Source organism: Notamacropus eugenii, chromosome 5 (assembly GCF_028372415.1).
Source record: "Notamacropus eugenii isolate mMacEug1 chromosome 5, mMacEug1.pri_v2, whole genome shotgun sequence".
NCBI classification, from domain to species: domain Eukaryota; kingdom Metazoa; phylum Chordata; class Mammalia; order Diprotodontia; family Macropodidae; genus Notamacropus; species Notamacropus eugenii.
In genome coordinates this window covers 129,797,158-129,817,618 of record NC_092876.1, presented here as the reverse complement: position 1 = coordinate 129,817,618, position 20,461 = coordinate 129,797,158, and the positions used below count along the sequence as shown (strand labels likewise).

General features: G+C 44.6%; 1 protein-coding gene across 1 annotated transcript; it reads left to right on the top strand.

The window, feature by feature from the left end:
• Positions 1 to 18,699: 18,699 nt before the first annotated feature.
• Positions 18,700 to 20,241, top strand: TPBGL (trophoblast glycoprotein like). Its single transcript, XM_072610829.1, has one exon. It carries the CDS (start codon positions 18,798 to 18,800, stop codon positions 20,142 to 20,144), a length of 1,347 nt encoding a protein of 448 aa, XP_072466930.1. The 5' UTR covers positions 18,700 to 18,797; the 3' UTR covers positions 20,145 to 20,241.
• Positions 20,242 to 20,461: the final 220 nt, after the last annotated feature.

The window sequence follows — 20,461 nt, the reverse complement described above, 5'->3', positions numbered from 1 at the left end:
TGCCATTGAAGATCTATTAAAGCAATTGGAACTGCTGAGCATTAAGAAGAGTCAAGGGAATGTGATGGCTGTCTTCAAATATTTGAAAGCCTGTCACATGAAAGAGGGATTCGATTTATTCTTGCTGACTAGAGATGACAGTACCAGGAGAAATGGGCAAAAGTTACAGGGAGGACAACTTTAGGCTAATATTCTCAGCCCCATCTTCACCTGAGGGTTTTCAAGTAGAAGCTGGAAGACTACTTGTCAGGGATATTTCTTGTGAGTTACAGGTTGGACTAGAATACGGGTTCTTTTTTTTTTTGGAGGCAATTGAGGTTAAGTGACTTGCCCAGGGTCAGTCACATAGCTAGTAAGTGTCTGAGGCTGGATTTGAACTCAGGTCTTCCTGACACTGAGACTGGATTTGAACTCAGGTCTTCCTAACACTAGCACTGGTGCTCTACCCACTATACCACGTAGTTTCTTCTAGAGCAGGGGTTCTTAACCTGACAACCAGTAACTTGGATTTTTTAAAAATTTGATCATTGTATGGCTATATGCTTGGTTTCCTTTTTAATCTTATGGATTTTATTTTATGCACTCAAAAATATGATTCTGAGAAGAGGTGGCTAGGTTTCTCCTGATTCCTGAAGGGATCCATCACACACACACACACATGCACAAAGATTAAAAATCCCTGATCTAGATGACCCCTGAGCTCTTTTCCAACTTAGGGTTTCTGTGGTTCTTTACAATTAAGTGACTTAGCCAGGGTTGCACAACTAGTAAGTACTAGAGCTCAAATTCTAACTCAGATCTCCTAAGTCTTAAGTTCAGCTCCTAATGCCTTCATTTATAAGATTACCTTATCAAGTATCTACCCTGTGTATATCACATATGTATATGTATGCATGTGTGTTTGTACTATGCACTACGTACCTATATGTTACATTAAAATGTAAGCTCCTTGAGAGTAGGAATTAGTCTTGATTTTTCTTTGTATGCCCAACACTTAGTATAGTGCCAGTCACATAGTAGGTGTTTAATAAATGTTCATTGTTTAATTGGTTATTATTCTGACCATGGAATAGTGTAAGTGGAAAGAGCTTATTGAACGAAGTAAGACCTTAAGATCAAGGAAATGGGAGGGAGGAAAAAGAAGAGTCCAGCACAAAAGGGTCCAAGTGTCTTCCTTCTCCTAGTCAAGGTTACAAACATTTATTAAATTCCTACTGTGTGCCAGGCCTTGTGCTAAGCACTGGGGATACCAAGAAATGGCAAAAACCAGTAGTTTTTCCAGTCCTCTTTATGGCCATCCCAGGCCAAAAGAATGAGTATCTCATTCTAGAAATTTCACTTGAAAGAAGTGGAAATGTTTATCCTAGGAAAGAGAAGGATTTAGGAGAGACATGGTCACTATCTTCCAAGATCAGAAGGGTTGTCCCAGGGCAAAGGAAGCAGATATATCCCATGTGCCCAGGTCAAACTAAAACCAAGGATGGAGGAGGAAGGGGATACCAGGAAGGGCAGAGTATAGTGGCAAGAACCCTGGATTGGAGCCTAAGCTTTGTTATTTACTATATATGTGATATTGGAGAAATCACTCCCCATCTCTGGGCCTCAGTTTCCTTATGTGTTAAATGAAAAGATTGAATTACATTATCTCTAAAGTGTTTTAAGCTCTAAATCCCATAAACATCTGATTCAGAATTTAGAGCCAAGAAGGACCTTAGTATTCATCTGTGTTCAAAGTCCCTCATTTTACAGAAGAGGAAATTGAAATAAACAAATGCTCACTCCCATCCTAGTTGAGGACTTATTGGTCTTCTGCCTGGACTGTTTCTTCCTAAATGGTTTCTCCTGCATCAGTTCTCTCTCCACTCCAATTCATCCTCCAGTGAACTGACAGAATGATTTTCCTAAAGCATTGGTTTGAGCATGTTATCCTCCCACCCCTAACACACATGCATAATCACGTGTATACAAGCACACATTCTCTCTCTCTCTCTCTCTCTCTGTCTCTCTCTGTCTCTCTCTCTGTCTCTTTCTCTCTCTGTCTCTGTCTGTCTCTGTCTCTCTCTGTCTCTCTCTGTCTCTCTCTCTCTCTCTCTCTCTCTCTCTCTCTCTCTCTCTTTCTCTCTCTCCCTCTCTCTCTCCCAAGAATTTTAACTCTTGTTTGGCATTTCAAACTCCTTGAAACTTGGTCCCTCTCAAGTTTTCAGGCTTTAAACCTGTTGGTTCCTTCCAAGGACTTTTCCTTCAGGCCGTGTTGGACTATTTGCTATCTCATACACACAATTCTCCATCTCCCACCATCATGCTTTGGAGCTTCCTGTTCCCCATACTTGGAATTCTCTCCCTTCTCATCTCTAAAAAATCACCTTGAATTTCACCTTCTGCAGGAGACTTTTCATAATCTCTCCCATGGTTAGAACTTTCATCTCTAAGGTTATTTCTATCTCCTCTATCTGTTCCTTGTATATTCTTAATTATGTACATGTCTCCTTCATTAAAATATAAACTCCTTGAAGTAAAAAATGCTTTTGCCTTTCCTTGCATCTCTAGAGGTACTTGGCATATAATACCACTTAATAATACACTTAATAAACATTTGCTGATAGATTGATTGACTTACCCAGAGTCATACTGCAAGCTGTTGTTGTGTTCATCCTTCGTTGCCAAAGAAGACCATGCCATCAGAGAAATGATGACATGACTTGCATTTGACTTTATTTTGAGTGAGGGAGGGCTTTGCAAGGTCACCAGCCTCACTTCTCCTCCAGAGCCATCTGAATCCAGTGACCAGATATTCATAAGGCTGACTGGAGATGGCCCAGGATGCACTGGGAGACCTGTGCCTCTTAGGCCAAGGCCTATGCAGGTATCCACTTAGGGTATGATAATGCCCATTCAGTTTAAGAAGTAGTCAGGGGATGATCCCTTAGTGGCAGAGTAAGGACTAAGAACCCAAGTTCAAGGGTAGACCAGATACCCTTCCTTGGATGGTTAGACTGGTCATGCTGCTTGTAAAGTTATGCACAGAGCCATTATTCTGAGCCTGCTGTATATGGCTACTATTTATACCCTCTCTCTTTTGTCCTTAGGGACATCTTGGGTTTAGGTTCACTGATTTCTCTTCACAGTCTTGATCCTAAAGTCAACCAATTAATAAGGCACTGTCCTCTGCCCTTTAATCCTGCTTCCTTCTTCTACTATTCCCACTCTACTAATCCTCAACTCTGGGTCACCCCCACCATCACTTTTCTCTGGAACTGTTGAATGCTACCAGAAGGAGCCACAAAATTGTTTTGGATAAATCCACTACAAATCCATGGTATGTAATCTCAACTGGACTTTCACTGCTACAGGCAATTTTCTGATTCATCTCTCCCTATCATACTCTCCAAAGCAGCTATCGCAAATCTTGGCATCTTTCTTCAAACCTATAATTCCATTTTATCTGCCCCTCCCCTCTCCCCACCAGATGACCTTGACTCTGACTTTACTGAGAAAAATCAAGTCATCCATCCAGAGCTCCCTCATTTCCCCCCTCCATATTTCCAAACCTCTCTACATTATCACCTTTCTTCTCCTTTACTCCAGACTCAGAGAGAGGACCCTCCTGGTCAAATCTGATACTTCTAAAATTGTGTTCTGGATCACTTCTCATTTCCTTTGTAAATATATCTCATTGATCATTCTCCCTTTCTTATCTTGTCTTTCTCCAAACTACTGGTTTGTAACAAACATTCTTAAGTCTCCCATCCTTCACAAAAAAAGCCTCTCCTTGATGCTATCACCTCCCCTTATGCTGTCATTTTCTTCTCTCTTTCCTGATAAATTCTTTGAAAGAGTTTGCTATCTCACCATGAGCTTGTCTGTCTTCTGATCTCACCACTCTACTGAAATTGCTATCTCAAAGGTCACCAGTGACCTCTTACTGGCAAAATCCAGTGGCTATTTCCTTTTCTCAGCCCTCATCTTCCTTCATCCTTCTGCTGAATTTGACACTATACCAAGCAGACAGCAGGCACTTAATCAATGCTTATTGATTGACTACATACCCTTTTCGCAGAGAATCTCTTCTCTTGATTTTCCTGATGCTTCTCTCTCTCAGTTCTCCTCCTACTAGACTGACTATTCCTTAAATGGGTCCATTATATTTGTCCCAACCTCTAGGCATGATGCCCTTGTGTATCTGTCTTGGGGCCTTTTCTCTTTTTCTCTCTATACATAGTAGATGATTTTAAAGTATTTGCTGAATTTGCTGAATGGCAGACCAATCTACACTTGCAGCCTCAACTTTTTCATTGCCTATTCTCTCTCTCTCTTCAACTAAAAAGTTGAATGATCAACCTCTGAAGATAATGAGCCATATCTCTATGCCACTTCCCCATCCCTGAAGATAATAGCATCATAGCATCATAGATCAAGAGCTGGAAGAAACCTCAAGGGCCATCTAGTATATCACCCTCATTTTACAAATAAAGAAACCGAGGTTGCAGAAAATAAAGTGATTTTCCCAATATCTTTGAATTGGTTCCAGAAGCCATGGAAAAGATACATGTTTCAGCCATATTTAGATTCAATATCTTCTAAAATCTATGCCAGCTCAGAAAGTCTTTAAAAGTCTATAAAGTCCTAAATACCAGGGTACAGCTGTCAGGGCAACAGGGCATAGCCCGCTGGAGTTGCCAAATGTTCCCATCACGGCTCTCACCTGGAAATTCAACAGAGTCTTTAGGTTAATGAGTTTTCCCAGGTGTGTCCTCCAGGATTTCTCTGAGGTTAGATGTCTTCAAGGACACTTCTCTAGTTCCCAACAACCCAACCCCATACAACCCAAACATGGCATCCCTTTCCTCCTTTAAGGCCTGCCTGGAACAGATCGAGAAAACTGAACCTCATTATAATACTAGCATTTTGGGGGTGAGGTCATTGGATTCTTGGATTTATCTCATTATCTTGGTGTGAGACAGAGATATCCCCAGTGTAATCCTAGTGTGAAAAAGGGACTTAACCCCACATAAGCTGGTGTGAAGGAAAAGATAATCCCAGCATAACACCAGTAGCGGGAGATAGAAATAATGCTATTATAATAGTGGTATCAAAGAACCAAGATACCCCAAATATAATCTTCATGAGAGGAGCAGAGATAGGCCCAGTATAATGTTGGTGTAATGGAGATAACCCTATTATAACCTTGGTACTGGAGGTTAGAGGTGCTACACACACACACACTCACACACACACACACACACACACACACACACACACACACACATACACAGAGTATAACCCCAGCAGCAGGAACAGAACTATTCTCAGCATAATGTTAGATGGACAAAGATAACTCCATTATGGGTGTATAATACTGTTGTTGAGGGGGATAGAGAGATAACCCAATTATAAAGATATTTTCCAAGGTCAAAGACAACTTTAAGCATAGTATTATGGAAACTGCACTGAAATTGGAATCAAGGCTTTAGGATTCTAACCCTGACTTGTTATTTGCTACTGGTGTGACTATGGGCAAGTTTTTCCCCATCTCCAGACCTCAGTTTTCCTATCTGTAAAATGAGATTATTAGACCTTTAAGACTTCTTCCAGGTCTTAACCTTATGATCCCATCAAAACTCAGGGGTCAGGGTGTAGGTAACCCCCATTATGGTGTGCATGTAACAGTTGGTTTCTAAGGAAACAGGACAGCCTAGCATAAGGCTGGATTAAAGCTGCTGTCAAATAATGGGGATAATCTTTGGTCTCAGGAGGATGGGGCTAACACCCATGACAGAGACTTTCTCAATGATCTGATCCACAATCAAGCCCAATCTGTTGGATACAGTTGTGCTGTATGGTAGAGGTCCCCTTGATACCTACAGCAAACTTCCATTTTAATTCTGAAATGTAGGGGCCCATACAATGATCCACAAAAGAAAAGGATTTTTTCTCTTTTTTGCAAAGCAGTTTCAGTGTGTTTCACATCTGTGTTGATTTGTTTGTGTGTCTTTGTGTATGTGTGTCTTTGGGTGTGTTTCTCACATATAATAAACTCCCACTCAGCTGCTGTAAAACAGCCATCAGTATTTATTAACCATTAAGTATAAGCCAAACACACAATTTCCTTCCCTCCCATTTCAATCCAACAATCATTTCCATGTTCTCGGAGCTCAAACACATTAGAGGATGGGGAGACGGACATTAAGAGGAGAGGACGGGAGGATGGGGAGGGAGAAGGAGATGGTCCCTAGACAGGATGGAATGGTCCATTCTTCTCTGATCTGAAGAGGTTCCTGGGAGGACTCCTGCATCACTGAATGTGAAAGTCATTTGGCAGGGGGGAGGAGACTGAGGTTTGGAATTCCTTTGGAATGTCAGACCTGAAAAAAAAGCATTACAGTATAGAATATCCGAGTTGGAAATGACCTTAGAACATAGTCTATTTGAACATAGATAGAAGGGAACACTGAGATGACAGATCTTGCAAAAATGAGGCCCAGGGAGAGAAATTGAAGTGATCTGTTCAAGGAACCAGCGACAAAGTCCAGTGAAACCTTGGTGTGCTAACACCCTATCCCCCAATTCTTGCAGCTGTACTGTGACTAGATCTTTAGGAGAGACTATCCCCAAGGAAAACCTGAATAATGTATAGCATTCTGGGGCCAAACCCAAGTCATCTCAAAGGCAGAGTTGTGGCGACTAAGCCAAAGGAGAAAATTGGTGTCTTGCTATTGCTGTGAGTTATAAAGCTGGAAAGAGATGAGAGGGAAAAAGATTTGGGGGAAAGAGGGAAGAGGGGAGGGTGAGAGATGACGCCAGGGAGAGATGCTCTGATGGTGGCCCAGGAATGAGTTCGTGCAGCTGATTTACAGTCAGATTCTAATGCCAAGGGAGGGAGGAAAGAAATATTAAACAACTTAGTGCTTGCCTTGCTATCTTGCCTGCTTTGGGGGAGATAGGAGGGGGAGTTGGCACTAGTTCACTGGAATCCCAGGTGCAGTGATGAATTTAACTTCGCTCTGCCCATAGGGGTACTTTTGGGTCCTGGGCTAATTTGATATCTCACTCCACCCCCATCCAAATCCAGATTGGGGACACATACTAGGAACTGAATCCTGCTGAAATGCCCTTGAACATTCAGGCCCTTGACCCACAGAGATCTCCCTTTGGCAGCTACAGCCTCTGTCCAGTGCTGATCCTGTTAAAGCCTATCATACTGATTACCGGGGGGTTGTTCAGAGGGGTGGGGGGGAAGAGAGGGGGAAGCAGGGCAAGTGAAGAGGGAAAAAGGTGAGCAGGGCAGAGGGAGAGAAGAGTGGAGGGGAGAAGGGGAAAGACAGAGACAGAGATTATAAAAGAAGGGGGAACTAAGAACTAAAAAGGGAGAGGAAAATGCATGCAAAGGGAGAGAAGAAAGGGTTGCCCTCCCCCATTTCACTCCCTTGGAATAGTCATTTTCAATATTTCGAAGGGTTGCCAAATGGAAAAAAAAAATGTATGTTTTACCTGGTCCCAGACAGTCGAATTAGGAAATTACAGAGCAACAGATTTAGGCTCAACCTAAGGAAAACCTCAATGATCAGTTATGCAGAATCAGAATGGACTTGCTGAGGAAAGCAGTGTTCACAATCACTGGAGGTCTTTGAGCAGAAGTTGGGTGGCCATTGGTTAGAGACAGGGGTTGAAACAGATGCCAGCTGAAGTCCTTTCCAGCTCTTAGACTGATTCCGTGGCTCAAAGAAGAAGCATATAAAAAACCCCTGGCTGAGGCAGCTCTCTCTCTTTCTCTCTCTCTCTCTCTGTCTCTGTCTCTGTCTCTGTCTCTCTCTGTCTCTCTGTCTCTCTGTCTCTGTCTCTCTCTCTCTCTCTCTCTCTCTTCCTCTCTTCTCTCTCTTCCAATCAATTGCTAGTTGCTATCAATTCTGCCTTTCCATTATCTTTTCCATCCATACTTTCCTTTATTCCTAATGCCACCACCCTAACAAAAGTCCTAATTATCACTCTTCTAGACTACTGTGAGAGACTCTTTGCAAGACTTCCTGCTGCCACTCTCTCCCTGCTTCAATTAAACTTTATAACTCTATCAGAATCATTCTTAAACACCAAAATCAAATCATTCAAAAAAAATCTTTTAGTAGTTACTTATTGTTCAGACTTCTAAACCTGGCATTCAAGCACCTTCACAAGACAAGTGTCACACTATCTTGACAATTTTATCACATAGTTTCCCCTTCATACGCTATGGTACAAACCAGATGATGCTCTATCTCCCTCAACATTTGATACACTTTCCTGTCTCTCTGCCTTTTTTCATGCTGTTACTTAAGCCTGAAGTGCCCTATACCTGTCTTCTACCTGCTAAATTTCTACCTATTCTTTAAAGTCATGATCCAATATTGCTTCCTCCATGATATCTTCCCCAGGGCCACCTACGTACCCCATAAGGACCTTATCCCTAGGACCTTTCAGTGCCCTTTGCTTCAGCTCTCAGATTAATTTATCATATATATTATTTAGTTATCTATGTCTGTGTCTCATCTCCCATTAGACTGTGATCTGTGAGGAGAGGAATGGTGTCTCATCTAACTATTATCTGTCAAATGCAAATTAAAGCAGCTCTGTGGTTCTATCTTAGACTCATCAGATTGGCAAAGTTGACCCTCCTCCTGCCCCCCCTCCAAAAAGAAAATGGCAACTTATAAAGGGACCATAGGCAAACAGAAATATTAGTGCACTTTGGGGGAGTTATGAATTAATTCAGCCATTCTTGATGGAAATTTGGAACTATGTCCCAAAAGTCATTAAACTGGGCACAGCTTTTGGGGTCTGTGTGGTGGCAATACCACTCCTAGGGCTATGGCCCCAAAAAGGTCAAATAAAAAGAAAAAAGACTCAAATGTAACATAACATTTATACTAGTTTTTTATGGTGGAAAAGAACTGGAAACTGATGGGATACTCATCAAGTGGCGAATGGTTGAATAAATTATAGTATAGAAATGTAATGGAATCCTACTGTGTTGTAAAAATAACAAAGAGGATGGCTTCAGAGAAACCTGGGAAGACTTGTATGAACTGATTCAGAGTAATGTGAACAGAACCAAGAGAAGTTTATATGTAAAAACAAATAACTTAAAAAGTTAAAAAAAAAAAAGACCTAAGAACACTGATCACATGACCAACCATGATTCCAAAGAACCAATATGAAACAGATTGTCCACCTGACAGAGAGGAGACGGACTCAAGATGCACAATGAGATGTATATTTTTGGATATGGTCAGGGTTGAAAATTTGTTTTTTTCATGTCTATATACATTAGTTATAAGGGTGTTGGGTTTTTTCCCTTTTTTTCCAGGGGTAGGCAGAAAAAGAAAAAATAAATTCTTATTAATTGAATTTTTATTTTAAGAATAAATAATTTTTGTCCCTCCAGTAGCTCTGAGCACAGGGTGCTACAAACTGTGGTGTCTTACTGTTTGTTCTGGTCATCGAAGTCTTTCCTGGTTATTGATTACCCACAAGGCCCCACCTTCCTGGTGAGTGCACATCTAATTCTTGGCTATTTGTCTGGGACTGTTCATTATCATCCTTGCTCTATGCTCCAGGATGCACCTGGGCTCCTACTGGCATGACTCACTCCTTGCCCTGCCTCTCCCTCTTTTTGGATGCCCTAACTGGCTTGCCCACCCAACTGGGCTCCACAACCCCCAAGGTCCAAGAATCACTCCTCTAGAACTACTTTTGTAGATGAATTTCTGCTCAGGTAAGAGTTAGACTGGGTGATTTTCTTAAAGTTTCTCTTTCCTAGCTCTAAAATTTTATGATTCTTTGCCTTTAATATGACTGTCTTAATGGGCCTTTGGGGTCATCTTCTTCAATAATAGTCTGAAGATGTGTTTGTGGTCTTAGGATAGGGGGTAGCTTGGCATGCCCAGTTGAGCCCTCTTAGGCCAAGTCTAATTTCCCATCCCCTTCCACAGGTCTTAAAATACTTAAGCAAAGTTGTTGGATCTCTACCTCACCCTTCCTCCCACCCAAGTCTTTTTTTCTTCAAGCTAAACATCTCCAGTTTCTTCTACTGATCTCCATATAATATGGTCCCCTGCCTCTTTACCACCCCAGTGTCCATGATCATTCTGATCACCCCGTCTCTCTTTGCTCTTGTTAATCAGTGTGACTGAAGAAGCAGATGTGAAACACCAGTCACTGTCTGACCAGGGCAAAGGGCAATTGCCTTTGCAATTTAGGTACCTATAATTCTAGAATTTCAGAGTTGGAAAGAATTCACTTAGTTCAACTTGTATCTGATCAGGAATTCCCTCCACAACATCATGGGACCATAAACTGGAAACTGGAAAGGCCCTTAAAGAGCATCTCAACCAACTTCATTTCAAAATAAAGGAAACTGAGGCCCAAAAAGATGAGATGACTTGCCTGAGGTCACACACTAGCACACAGAACCAAGATTTGAACCCAAATCTTCTGACTTCTAATTCATCTTTCTTTCTACTATATCCCTGATTCCACCTCCCTGATAAATGGTCATCCAGCTTCTGATTTAAGACTATTTACATTTCCAGTTTATTTCCATTACACAAATGATAAGGTCCCAAAAGGGACATTCTACCCTGAGAGGCAATGGCTCCATCCTTCCCATTTCCCCAGAGGCAGCTGCAGACAAAAGAATCAATTCAACCAAATTTATATTGAGCACTTATTGGATCACAGGATCCAGAGCTTGAAGGTTTCCTTGAGTTCATCTAGGCCACTACTCCCCCTGTCTCTTTTTATAGATCAGGAAGCAGAGGCCCAAAGAAGTCAGTCAACAAGCATCTATTAAATGCTCAGCATGTGCCATCCACTGGTCTAAACCCTGGGAATAAAGAGAAAGGCAAAAACCAGGCCCCTGGCCTCAGACAGTTAATAGTCTAATGGGGGAGACAACATGCAAATAACTAGACACATGCAAGAGATACAGGGTAGATAGACTGATCCAGGCCAGTGAGGTGGCACAATGAATAGAGCACTGGCCTTGGAGTCAGGAAGACTCATCTTCCTGTGTTCAAATTCAGCCTCAGACACTTACTAGTTGGGTGACCCTAGGCGAGTCACTTCACCCTGTTTGCCTCCGTTTTCTTATCTGTAAAATGAACTGAAGAAAGAAATGGCAAACCACTTCAGTGCCCTTGCCAAGAAAACCCTAAATGGAATCAGGAAGAGTCAGATACAACTGAAACGACTGAACAACAACAACGAGTGGTCACACCAGAAGAAAGCACAGGAACTAGGATTCCCCAGAACCTCTGGCTCAGAATCCACAGCACCTGGCATTATGCTAATGTAATCTGTCCAAGGTCACCCAGCCAAGGTGTATTAGTATGAATTCAAACCCTGCTGTTTTTCAGGATCTTTTGGAATTCCAACTGTGATTCTAAATCCAGGACTCTTTTATGGTGCACCGTCAGTGATGACACAGCCCTCTTAGAGATTTACTTAGTCATTCCATAAAGCTTGACTGAGCCTTTAATAATAATAATGGTCCTCATTTCCACAGGGCTTTAATGTTTACAAAGCATGTCCCCCCTAAAACAGCCCTGGGAGGTAGGTAGTACAAGGATTATTTCCCAGATTTTATGGAGCAGTCTGGGATTAGGGAGTCAGAGGAGATCAGAACAAAGTTATGAAGCACAGCTGGGTGGGTAAGCCAGAATTAGGGCATCCTAGAAGAAGGAAGGATGGGCAAGGAGCGAGTTATGTTGTTGAGGAGTCATGTCAGATGCTTCATGAGAACCACTGCTCTGTCATATCCCAAGTGGTCAGCGGCATGAAGACTCAGTAATATCAACTGTGAAAACTCTTCTCCACCTCCTACTCTTCAACCTTTGGTTAGATGTCAAGCAAAGTTTTCATAATGGGTAAGTCACTGACAACTCCCAACCCCATTCTGCTCTGTATTCAATTATTCAAGGGTCTCACTGAGGAAAAACGTGGGCCTTATCCTTAAGAAGCTTACAGGGAAGTCCTCTTCCTTCTCTGAGGAATCAAGAGTCATGTAATTCACATCACTATAGTGCAGAGGTTCACATGGACTTTTACGTATACATATCTCCCTGGACAGAAGGTAAGTTCCTTGAAGGCAGAAACTTTTTCATCTGTATCCTCACTATGAAGAAAATGCTTAACATGCAGTAGGTGTTCAATAAATGTTTGTTGATTGATTACAAAGCACTTTCTTGACAACTGTGCCAAGTAAGTCATTTACTTAGAGATGGGGAATCCAAGGACAGAGAGGTGAAGGAACAAGTGTCAAAGCTATGGAGCTCATACACAGACATCATTAGTAAAAGGCACCATCCTCTAGTGATTGATTCATCCATTTAGCAGTCATTGATTGAGCCCTTAAAAACATTTTCAGTGTATATTTATCTAATGCTCTGAGGCCTACTTAGCAATTCCTTCACAATAAGTCCATGACCTAGGTAATTCAAGTATCATTATTATTCCATTTTTTTAGATGAGAAAGTCTCACCTCATTGGAGATACTTGCCCATGGTCTCACAACTAGAAAATGGCAGAGTTGAACCTTGAACCCAGGAATCTTCAATCCACAAGTCTAAAAGCCATGACTTAGAGAACAATGTAAGACCATGGACAGTTCCTTTTTTCCTACACATTCATGGAACTCACACCATAGAATAAATCCCAATTTCCCATAGAACAATGTTATACCCAACAGATTCATTCCTTACCCAAAACTTGGCTTTAATCTAATTGCTCTTACAACCTGCTATAGGGACAAAGCTCCATTATCTATAGATCAAGATGCTATGAAAAGAATTCCTGGAATCAGGAGATCTGGGTTCGAATTCTGACACATAATGGTTTTGTGACTTTAGGAAAACCATATCTCCTCCATGAGCCTGTGTCCTTCTCTCTAAAAGAAAGGAGCTGTACTAGATGACCCTTAAGGTGCTTTCTAGTTCTAAATCGATGATCCTACACATCTTTGTGATCACTTCAAAAACAACTGTACTTTTAGCAGTATAAATATACATAAACATATTGTAACATATGGAGCTAGTGACACTGCTCCTGTGCTTTAAATTTTTAAAAAAGGCATCACAAGACAATGGAAAGCATGGCTTTATGGTTAGAGGACCTGGATTCAAATCCTTCCTGTGATGCTTAACTACTTCTATAACCTCAGAGAAATCACTTCGAGACTCCATTTCCTCATCTATGAAATTGGGGGATGGAGAATCCAATGGCCTCTAAGGTCTCTTCCAGTCCTGGATCTAGGATTTCATTGCTATTCAGTGGGTCTCAATTCCCTACTATGTAAAGGTCACACTCCTCTGCATGGCATTCAGGTTCCTCTACAATCTGGCACCACTCCAGTCTCATCTCATATTACTCCCCTCCATGCACCCTACACTGCAGTCAGATCATACACCTCCATGCTCCCTGGCTATACTCTCCTACCTCTATGACTTTGCCTCCTTGTTACTGCATTTTAAAGTCATATTCCCCCCCTTACAGCCCACTTCAAGTCCTCTAAGAAAATATTGCCTGATCCACCCAGTCCATGAAGACCCTCTTTCCCCACTCCCCACAACCACTACAACCCCAGCCCACTGAATCACTCATATGAACCCGTGTTTACTAATACTTACTAAATACATCTGACAGCAGGCCCTATTACAACAGTCTGTACATGTATTTGATCCCCCTTGGCCTATGAGAACCATGAGGTCAGGGATCATTTCTTTTCTAAACTTCTAGCCCCAGTACTGGGCCCTATAGTCATTCAACAAGCATATTAAAGGCCTACTATGTTCCAGGCACTGCACCAAGCCCTGGGGATACAAAGGAAGGTAAAAAGACTTTCCTGACTCTCAAGGAACTCACAGTCCAATGGGGGAGAAAACTCAGAAATGACTGCTTATAGACATAGGAGGGATAAAATGGAATAACCTACAGAGTAGGCACGCAAATGTTTGTGGAATTAAACAAGTACCTTCCAAATACTATAAAGTATACACACACAAACACAAACAAGAACTCTATAGTATGTTGGCTTATCTATAATTAATGTGTTGCCTATAACATATATCTATCACATATATAGCACTCATCTTCCTGAGTTCAAATCCAGCCTCAGACACTTAATAGTTGACTCCATCCCTGAGCAAGTCACTTCATTCTATTTGCCTCAGTTTCCTCATCTGTAAAACAAGCTCAAGAAGGAAATAGCAAACCACCCCAGTATTTCTGCCAAGAAAATCCTAAATGTGGTCAGATCTGGGGCAGCTAGGTGGTGCAGTGGATAGAGCACCAGAGCAGGAGTCAGGAGGACCTGAGTTCAAATCTCACCTCAGACACTTAACACTCACTAGCTGTGTGACCTTGGGCAAGTCACTTAACCCCAATTGCCTCATCCTGGGTCATCCCCAGTCATCCTGATGAATATCTACTCACTGGATTCAGATGGCTCTGGAGGAGAAGTGAGGCTGGTGACCTGCACAGCCCTCCCTCACTCAAAACAAAGTCAAGTGCAAGTCATGTCATCATTTCTCTGATGGCATGGTCTTTTTTGGCAATGAAGGATGAACACATATACAAATGTGATCAGGAAGAGTGAGACATGACTAAAAATGACCAAACAACAACATACAGCATTCTAAGAGAAATTTATATTGAATCATCTTATTTTATCCTCACGACTACCCTGTAATGTAGGTGAGAATACAGTAAACACTTCACTCATCATTTTAATTCCCAGTTTAGAAAGATTGTCTTTTAAAAATATAATTTGGATAGCCCATATCTCTTTAAAAAGCTGTCCCTGGAAGTCTGAACCAATCTTTTTTTCCCCCTTTAGATAAATTTCCCTATAGCAAGATGAGGTATGCAAAATGACAACCAATCATTCTTTTCAAAAATAGCCATTAGAGCATATGAATATTTGAAGGCTGCTAGCTAGGGTTCAGAGAGCAGAAGTCTCTTGAATCTGGTCCTCATTCATTTTTTTTCAATCTCACCAACTCCTTTGCAGCACCTTTCCTCCACCTCCCTCACTCATCCAAAGGTCATTCCCCACCCCCACCCCTCCACCTCCCCCCGCCCCCTCCCACCCCCGAGGTCTGGTGCAATGACAGGAATTTGGAAACTGAAGTCCAGAGACACAGAATCAAATCAGAACTCTGCTCTCTATACAAATTGGGCTTTTTCTGAATCTTTTTACTTAAAAAATAAACAAACATCCCCAGACAGTTTGGTAATGGGACAGGCATGATTATCCCCACTTTAAGGGAAAATTGGCTCGGAAAAGGTGAATTATCCAGTCATATAGAAAAAAAGATGTAGCCAGAACTCCGGGTTGTTTTGTTTTCCTATGTTAGCCTGGGTTGTTTAATTTTCCTATGTTAGCCTTATGTTTCTATCCTAAGAGCAAGTTCCCAGATGTTACCAAGCATAACAGTACCTTCAAAAATCAATTTCAGAGCTATCTTGAGCTAAAACCTGGGGTGGTTGGTATCCCCATGGCCAGTGAGTTGGGAAGAAAGTGAGGAGGTAAAGTAGTTGGAATAGTAGGGGGTAAAAGGGGTGAGCATTACTGCTGTGGACAGTAACTGACATGAAAAGAGCAGGCCTGGGAGAATAGTTGGCCTAGGGGAAAGAAGGATCTAGCATAGATCTAGCTTACCCTGTAGGATATTCACTGTTGGAAATTTGGAAAGGAGGTAGGAAGGAGGCATAGTTGTCCCCTAGAATTAGAACAAGGAGTTCTAATTCAGCATCTTCCACTAGATTCACACTCCTAGAGTGGACGATATGTTCCCCTCTAAATGAATTCCTAAGGATGTGACCAGTCTCCCAGTAACTCAAGGAGTTGAACTAGAAGAGTACTCTTCCACAGATAGAACAAAGCCTAGGCATCTATCCTGGTTCTAAGGCAGCATCACCAGGGCTTAATGCAGGCCATTTGGGGATGGGGGTGGGGGACCCTGGGCAACCACAGGGTCAGCCTCTCCTTTTTAAGTGTTATTGATCCATTAAATATAACCACAAACAAAAGAATCAAGGCCACTAAGCATCTCCATCCCTAGGAGAGTCAGAATTGAGTGTCTAAGCCCTGTATACTCTACTCCTGAGCTGCTAGGGTGGGAAAAGTGGAGGGCAGAGAAGGTGCTGGGAGCCTCTGCCATCCCAGCCCCAGTTTCCAATGCTGGATCAGGATCAGATGTCTGCTGGGGCCTGAATAATTCATAGCTGAGCCAGAGAGAGGCTGAAGTCCTAGAACTCCTTGGGGCCTGTTTTCTGTCTCCTTAAATCAATTGTTGGGGAGGAGAGAGTGGTGGGGAGCCCTCTGAGCCCTGCAAGAGAAAGAAACTCCTCCCACCCACCCCTCTCCATTGCCATTTCAGTTGGCTCCTCAGTCCACTGCTCCACCCCATTACACAACACTTCAGAAACATTCTCACCTTCCTCCTGCTTCCCACCTCTCCTTCCTAGGTATCAGGCCCTGGGAAGTCCCAGGTCTGTGCCTGGAGTAGTCTATGCAACAGAAAGAATACCATCCCCATCCTCCCAAGGTCCCTGACTTCTTCCCTGTGGCCCTGTACTCTGTACCCACCTAGATGCCCCCTTTCTTCAATGTGTAGGTGGTTTCTTGAGTTGCCATGATGGAAAAATAAATTAAATCAACCAGTAAAGTATTTCTTTCTATGACACTTTACAATTTATATAAAATCTGCACATAGTACCTAAGTTACACATTGTAACAGAGTGAACAGAGAGAGCCCTGAGCTGGGAGTCAAAAGACCCAGGTTCTAATCTCAGCTCTGACACAGACTCATTGGGTTACCTTGAACAAATCATTTCACTTCTCTGGGCCTCATTTTCCTTCCCTATAAAAACAGTCTCCGTGATTTCTAGGGTATCTTCTAATCCTGGAATTTTAGGATTCCAGTTCTATGAACTCCCCTTAGGAATTTTCTGGGACTTAGCCAAACCTGAACTGATCACTCCAACTTTGATATGCTCAGGTATCTATCTCCTCTGGCCTTCGAATTCATTCCCTAATTTTCCACATCTGTAAAATGAGAGAGTTGGACCAGATGATCCTTTCCCATGTTTTATGTAATAAGGACCTTCCCAGATCTGACATTCTATGAGCCCACTTATTTAACTGGATCCTCAACATTCCTGAGAGGGACACAGGGCAAGCACAGTGATACCCATTTTATAGATTAAAAGGAAAAAAGTTGAGGACCAGAAATAGGAAGTGATTTGCCCAAGATAACACATTAAATTAGGGGCAGAGCTGGGACTACACCCTCCCCTTGACCCCTACACTCACAGACTAGGACTTTTACCTCCACAACATAGAGACTTATTAGTTACTAGTATTAGTATGTTATTAGTATAAAGGCAATTCAGGATCATTGTGGGAAAACTCCCTGGTTCAGTTGGGTTACCAATATAATAAGCTCAGACTATGAAGCCGATTAAGGAAGTTTAAAACAAATGAGTGAAAGCTGAGTCACTGACTGCCCACCCATTCTTCTTTGAGTTCCTCTTATATGCCAAGGCCTGTGCCAATGAGAGGACAATAGGAAGGCAAAGCAGAGGAAGAACTGGAGAACATACCATCTAAGCTCTCAAGGAGCCTGGTCTGGCTGGGGAAGGGGGAAAAAGAGACTGACAATTTTTTAAATGGTAGGTAGGGACTGTGAGCCCTGGGAGAGATCAGTGTGGGCTGGGGAGGAGGTCAAGAAATGTTTCCCAGAGGTGAGATCTGAGCTGAGCAGGGAGATACCAGAAAGACAAACTCAGACTATTAGAGCTAGAAGGGGTTCCAAAGAGTCTTCTAGTTCGAAATTTTCATCTTTTAGATGTATTGAGAAATGACTTGACCAAGGTTATACATAAGTTAGGGAGCAGAAGCAGGGTTCACACAAAAGAGTAGGGTTAAAAGGAATGTTAGAGCCCTCATTTGTCTCTACTTCAATTAGAACCTGGAGAAAAAGGCTCAAGGTTGAGCAGGAAGGTAACTTTGCAAACTTGCCCTCCCTCTCCCCTGCTGGAATCTCACCTGGTTCGGGAAGGGAGGTAAGGGAAGGGGAGGGGAGAGTCACTAAAATCTCTAACCTCAAACTCACCCTGGAAGAACCCTCTACCTTGGGGGCTCCCAGACTCCCTACTAGTTGGAAGAGGGCAGATTTAAAGGAACAGAAGAAAATGGTTGAAGGGGGAGGAGACCAATTCCACTGATATGATGGAGCCGTAGTTCTGAATTGGGGAGAGAGGAGAGAGAAGTGAAGGGAATAAAAGGGGGGAAGAGGGGTGGGGAAAATGGAGAACTCCAGAGAGTCCAGAGTCTGGGCCGCCTCCTCGACTCCCCCGCCCGCCCGGGACCTCAGGAAGAAGAAGGCGTGTCCTCGATGCCCGGGAGGAGGGAGAAGAGGGAGGGCAGAGTGGTCCAGTAGTAAAGTCCTCCCCACACCGGGGCTGTCCTGGCCGCTGTAAGGGAGTAGAGAGAAAGCTGAAGCGTGCTTCACATCTTTCTGGGGAACGGATCTCCATTCCGCAGCCTAACCATCCCTCCCCACCCATTTCACCAAAAGGGCAACTGGGGCTTCCAGCTGCAGAGAAACAAGCCAGCCCAACCCAGCCCAGCCCAGCTCAGCTGGGCTCCTCCCTTCTTGACCCAACTCACTTTCTGAGAGGAACCGCGACCTTTATACTCTCCCCCCACCCCACGCCGTCCAAGCTTCCTTCCCGGGGGGGGCCTGGATGTGGAGACAGAAGCTATGGTCCCGCGCCCTCCGCTGCCCAGGGCTCCGGCCGCCGCCCGGGGCTCGGGGCTGCCAGGAGTCCTGGGTCCTCCTCCGCCGCCGCCGCCGCCGCCCCCGCCTGGGCTCCCATCGCTGCTGCTCGCGCCACCGCCGCTGCTCCTGCTCCTGCTGCTTCTCCTCCTGCTGAGCACGCCGGCCACTCCGTGCCCCTTCCAATGCTACTGTTTTGGGAGCCGGGAAATGATACGCTGCAGCCACATCGTCCTACAGGAACTGCCCCGCGACCTGCCCACCGACGCGCACAACCTCAGCATCGTGGGCTCCAATCTGACGGTCCTGCGCGCCGCCGCCTTCGCCGGGGAGGAGCTGTCCACCGCCGAGGGCAATAGCAGCGGTGGCGGGGGCTGGGCAGTGCGCCTGGCCAACCTCACATCCCTACTGCTCAACCAAGACAACATCCAGGTGGTGGAGGACGGCGCCTTCTGGGGCCTGCCCCACCTGGCTTCCCTGGACCTCAGCTACAACCCGTTGGGGGCCCTGGGGGCCTCTGCCTTCCGTCTGCTGCCCTCCCTGAGTGTCCTCAGGCTCAATGCAGCCGTTCGCGGGCTTGGCGAGCAGCTGGACGCCGCCCTCCGCGGCCTGGCCACCCTGCGCCGCCTCGAGCTGCAAGCCAATGAGCTGACCCACCTGCCGCCCTCCGCCCTGGAACTGGCGCAACTAGAGCTGCTGGACGCGCAAAGCAACGCGCTGACTGGGCTGGCGCCGGTAGAACTGCGCGCGTTGGGAAGGGAGACTCAGGGGACCCCGACGACCCCGACGGCTCCTGGCCCTAGAGGGCTGCGCGTGTGCCTAGCAAAAAACCCACTGCTCTGTGACTGTGGGGCGCGGGGGCTTCTGACCCTACTCTACAAGGCCCCCTGGCAGGTGCCTGACGCGCGCAGTCTGCGCTGCGCTGCGCCCCAGGCGCTCCGAGGCGTTTCTTTACTGGCCTTGAACGAGTCCAAGCTAAGCTGCGCCAGGGGTCCCCAAGAAAAGGAGGGGGGGAATGAGGATGGGGAAAGGAGGGGGAAAGAGGAGGGGGCGGAAGGGAATGAGGAGGAGGGAACAGAGGGAAAGGATGAGAAAGGGCAGGCGGGTACTGGGGAGGAGTTGGAAGCGTCCTACGTCTTCTTCGGCATCGTTTTGGCGCTCATTGGTGTAGTCTTCCTTATGGTCCTTTACCTGAACAGGCGTGGCATCAAGCGCTGGACGCGCAACCTGCGCGAGGCGTGCCGGGACCAGATGGAGGGCTACCACTACCGCTATGAACAGGACGCCGACCCCCAGAGGTCTGGCACCGCCAGCTCGTCCGGCACTCTCTGAGCGCGGCGTTCTCGGTCAGACAGACTAGTCTGCTAGGAAGAAGAGGGGAACTTAGCCCCTCTCTGCACTCAACCTTTGGCTCTTCTCCCCTATCCATCCCTTCCTATCTTGAGCATTTAATCCCCAACCCTTCCCCCCTCCCCACCCCTCAACCCCCGCCTCAAGTAATCCTTGGCTCTTAACCCCTCCTGTCAAAATTTAGCCATTTGCTCCACCTGGTAAACCTGTAATTTAGTCCCCGCCTATTTCTCGACTCACTTCCCCCTCCCCAAACGCTTGGGCCCTCTCTCAAGTTTTAGGCACTTACTGTTGCCTGT

What these genes read in the sequence shown, in the direction of transcription:
- TPBGL (XM_072610829.1), top strand. Translation starts at nt 18,798, where the DNA reads ATGGTCCCGCGCCCTCCGCTGCCCAGGGCTCCGGCCGCCGCCCGGGGC.